General features: G+C 41.6%; 1 protein-coding gene across 1 annotated transcript; it reads left to right on the top strand.

Annotated features, from left to right (window-relative positions):
* Positions 1-1,086: 1,086 nt before the first annotated feature.
* Positions 1,087-3,693, top strand: LOC145957271 (uncharacterized). The gene is made up of 4 exons (XM_083073496.1): positions 1,087-1,113; positions 1,696-1,779; positions 2,566-2,924; positions 3,393-3,693. Exons 1-4 carry the CDS (start codon positions 1,087-1,089, stop codon positions 3,691-3,693), a joined length of 771 nt encoding a protein of 256 aa, XP_082929622.1.
* Positions 3,694-4,061: the final 368 nt, after the last annotated feature.

Below are 4,061 nucleotides of genomic sequence, written 5' to 3'. Positions count from 1 at the left end.
ATGTGGATTTTTCACATGATGAAGAGATACGGAACAGGCCGTTCTGGCCTTTCCAGAAAGTCTATAAATAGGGGTTTAGGGCCTTGAGAAGAATGCGAGTTTTTAGAGAGAAGTTTTAGAGAGAAGGTCTTTGGGTCAGTGAGCTCCTTTCTCTCCCAAATTTCTCTGTATGATTCCTTTTCTTCTCTAGACCACTAATGCCTTCTGTCATTTTTTGAAATTCAAATTAGACAGCTTGATTTGGGTGGATTGAAGTTCTGAGTTGAGTCTCGAAGGGAAATTCTACTTTTGTTCAGTTTTTGGCTATCTGAGCCAATTTTCAGGTGAGGGAAGTTAGAATGTAGGTTGTTTAATTTCAGGAGAGTTAGGAAAGCTTTATGCGTGGTGTTCTTTTGTTGAAATAGTTGAGTTGTTGAGTGCTTAAGTTGATTTATGTTGATTATGTGTCAGTTGACATGATAGATGAATTTTAAATATGTGATATATTGCTGCAGTTGGTTAATTAAGTTGTTTTGATGTTGTAAGTTGTCTATTGGTGTTAAGATGTTTATTATTGTAAATTGTTTCTTGTTGTAAGATTTCTATAGTGGTATTGTTGCAAGTTGCTGTAAAGTTGTATGTTGTTTAAGTTGTTAAGTTGATTAAGTTGTGATGATGAATTGTTGATCACTAGGACTAGAGGAGATGTTTTCAAAGTTGCTCATCCCATTGTGTGGATTGAGATAATTGTGGTGCTCTGAGAGCCCAATTTGTTGAAAAACCCTCCTTGGGAAGTTGTCCTTTGGAGTGAACGTTGTATTGTTCTCCTCTAGGACTTAGTTGATCCTGTGTGTGGGCAAGGTCGAGGCACACGTGTACAAAGCGACCACAGTATAGGGGCCAGACCGAGCTATACTGATTACAAGCGGCTAGATGTTGAGATACATAGTACTAAGGTGATAAGTTGAAAGTTGTTTTAAAGTTGAAAGTGTTTTAAAGTTGAAAGTTGTTTTAAAGTTGAATCCCTTAGTACTGTGTGGGCGACATGGAAATAGTCGATCCATGTCATGGTTGAATGACTAATTTGAGTAAGGTATCTAGTTAGAGATGCAGTCTTTGACTAGATACTGGAGGGTGCGTGGTACTTGGAGGACAGTGGGTGGGCTAACTCCACATGTGGATTGGTGAAGCTAGCCAAGGTCGTGGTAGGCTCAAACCCAAACCCTTCTATCCTGACAGTAGTACTGGACCTCCGAGTCTAAGTGGCACACCTGAGAAATCGCCTATTATTATCTATACCTGGTTCTCTTCGGAGTTCCTAACGTTGTACTATACCTGACCTGATTGAGATCGGTCAAACGTTGGATTCGGTAGGGTTTATGCCACCTAGACTGCTCAACTACAGTTGTTGGAGATCTCCCAGTTGTATATGCGTGACGACGCATTTAAATATTAAGTTATATATTGTTGTTGTTATATTAAAGTTGCTTCTATGTTGTATGAATAAGTTGTGTTTTTATGTTGAACTGTATGGTTGTTTGTGATGATGATTGGATGAATGAGTAGTATAGTGTATGGTTGTTTGTGATGATGATTGGATGAATAAGTAGTATAGTGTTTTTCCCTATACTTGTATGGTTATTTATCGAATTCTAGCTTACCCTTGCGTGTTTCCATGTGGATGGACTGCTATGATCATACGGTGTGTGGGAGCAGATCAGGGCTAGGTTGGAGCTGTTGACTGAGTCTGCTGCTAGAGGTGGATTTTTTTGGTTCCTAGTGTCAGAGTTACCATCTTGGGTAACAGTTTTGTACTTGACCAGCACTAGGAGATAGTAGTTTTGGATAATTATATAAATACTAATACTTAAAAACTTTATTATTCGTATATATATATTTGTTCATGTTTTGTATTTATGAGTTATCCAATTTTATTATTTATCTTAGTTTACAAATTTTAGTGCGATTCCATTAAGTGTAGAGACCACGGCGGGTCGTTACACTTTTGTGTGGACGGATGCTTGTGAGCAGAGTTTTCAGGAATTGAAGAGACGGTTGACTACTTCTCCAGTTTTGGTGTTACCTGACACTGATGAGTATTTTGATGTGTTCTGTGATGCTTCTCACCAGGGGTTAGGTTGTGTGTTGATGCAGGGAGGGAGAGTAGTGGCATACGCTTCGAGGCAACTTAAGATCCATGAGAGAAATTATCCTACTCATGATTTAGAGCTTGCAGCTGTGGTGTTTGCCTTGAATTCGTGGAGGCACTATCTGTATGGTGCGAGATTCAGTGTATTCAGTGATCACCAGAGTTTGAAATACCTGTTTGATCAGAAGAAACTGAATATGAGGCAGAGGAGGTGGATGGAATTTCTAAAGGACTTTGATTTCCAATTGATGTATCATCCTGGGAAGGCGAATGTGGTAGCAGATGCATTGAGTAGGAAATCCATTCACATGTCGGCTATGATGATTAGGGAGTTGGAGTTGATTGAGCAGTTCAGAGATTTGAGACTAGAGGTGGAGGTTGTTCAGGATCACATTAGTTGTGGTATGATCACCATAACTAATGAGTTCTTGAAACAGGTGGGAACTAAACAGTTACAGGACCCAGAGTTGTTGAGGATTCTGGGATTGCTTGGTACTAAGAGGGCAGCTGGTTTTGAGCTTGGTACTGATGGGATTCTGAGATTCAGAGGTCGGATTTGTTTGCCTTGTGATTCAGAGTTGAGGAGAGCTGTTCTAGAGGAGGGACACATGAGTCGTCTTAGCATACATCCTGGTATGACTAAAATGTATCAGGACATCAAGAAGAATTTTTGGTGGCCTGGTATGAAGAAGGAAATAACAGAGTTTGTGGCTGCTTGTCTGACTTGTCAGAAGGCGAAGATTGAGCATCAGAGGCCCGGAGGGGTTTTACAGTTGATGGAGATTCCTGAGTGGAAGTGGGATAGTGTCACTATGGACTTTGTGGTTGGATTTCCTAGGACAGCTAGGAACAGTGACTCTATCTGGGTGATTGTTGATAGGTTGACAAAGTGTGCACACTTTCTTCCTGTCAACAAGAGGTGGTCCTTGGAGAGGCTTGCACAGTTGTATATCAGAGAGATAGTACGGATGCATGGAGTGCCTTCCAGTATTATTTCTGACAGAGATCCAAGGTTTACTTTAAGGTTTTGGCAGACTCTACATCAGGCGTTGGGGACGAGGTTGAGGTTGAGTTCTGCCTATCATCCACAGACAAATGGTCAGTCAAAGAGGACAATTCAGTCATTGGAGGATCTTCTGAGAGCTTGTGTGTTAGATCATCTGGGTAGCTGGGAGGAGGTGTTGCCATTGGTAGAGTTTACCTACAATAATAGTTATCATGCGAGTATTGGCATGGAACCTTTTGAGGCTTTATATGGCAAAAGGTGTAGGACTCCATTATGCTGGTATCAAGAGGGTGAGTCAGTACTGGTTGGTCTAGAGTTAGTTCTTCAGACTACTGAGATGGTGAGACAGATTCAGGAGAGGTTGAGGGCTACCCAGAGTCGACAGAAGTCTTATGCTGATAGGAGAAGGAGACCTCTAGAGTTTGAGGAGAAAGAGCATGTGTTTCTCAGGGTGACACCCACTACTGGAGTGGGAAGGGTTGTTAGGGCCAAGAAACTCACACCGAGGTTCATTGGTCCTTACCAAATCCTTCGTCGTGTAGGTCCTGTAGCTTATTAGTTGGCGTTACCTCCGATTTTGTCCAACCTGCATGATGTGTTTCATGTTTCACAGTTGAGGAAGTACATCAAAGACCCGAGTCATGTGGTAGAGATGGATGAGGTGCAAGTTAGAGAGAACTTGACTTATGAGAAGAGACCGGTAGCTGTGATTGATCACAAGTTGAAGGAGATTCGTGGCAAGTCCATTAGCTTGGTGAAGATTCTTTGGGATGCAGCTACTGGTGAGGCAACCTGGGAAGTAGAGAGTCAGTTCAAGGAACAATATCCATTTCTCTTTTCAGGTAAGCTTATTCTCGGGGACGAAAATTCCTATTTGTTGGAGGGTATTGTAACGTAGCAGGATTTAATAGCCCAGAACGGGCCGTT

The sequence above is a fragment of the Cajanus cajan genome, chromosome 4 (genome assembly GCF_000230855.2).
Source record: "Cajanus cajan strain Asha chromosome 4, NIPB_CcT2T_4, whole genome shotgun sequence".
Taxonomy (NCBI): Eukaryota; Viridiplantae; Streptophyta; class Magnoliopsida; order Fabales; family Fabaceae; genus Cajanus; species Cajanus cajan.
The sequence above is the reverse complement of the archived record's forward strand: the minus strand, read 5'-3'. Positions and strand labels throughout refer to the sequence as shown.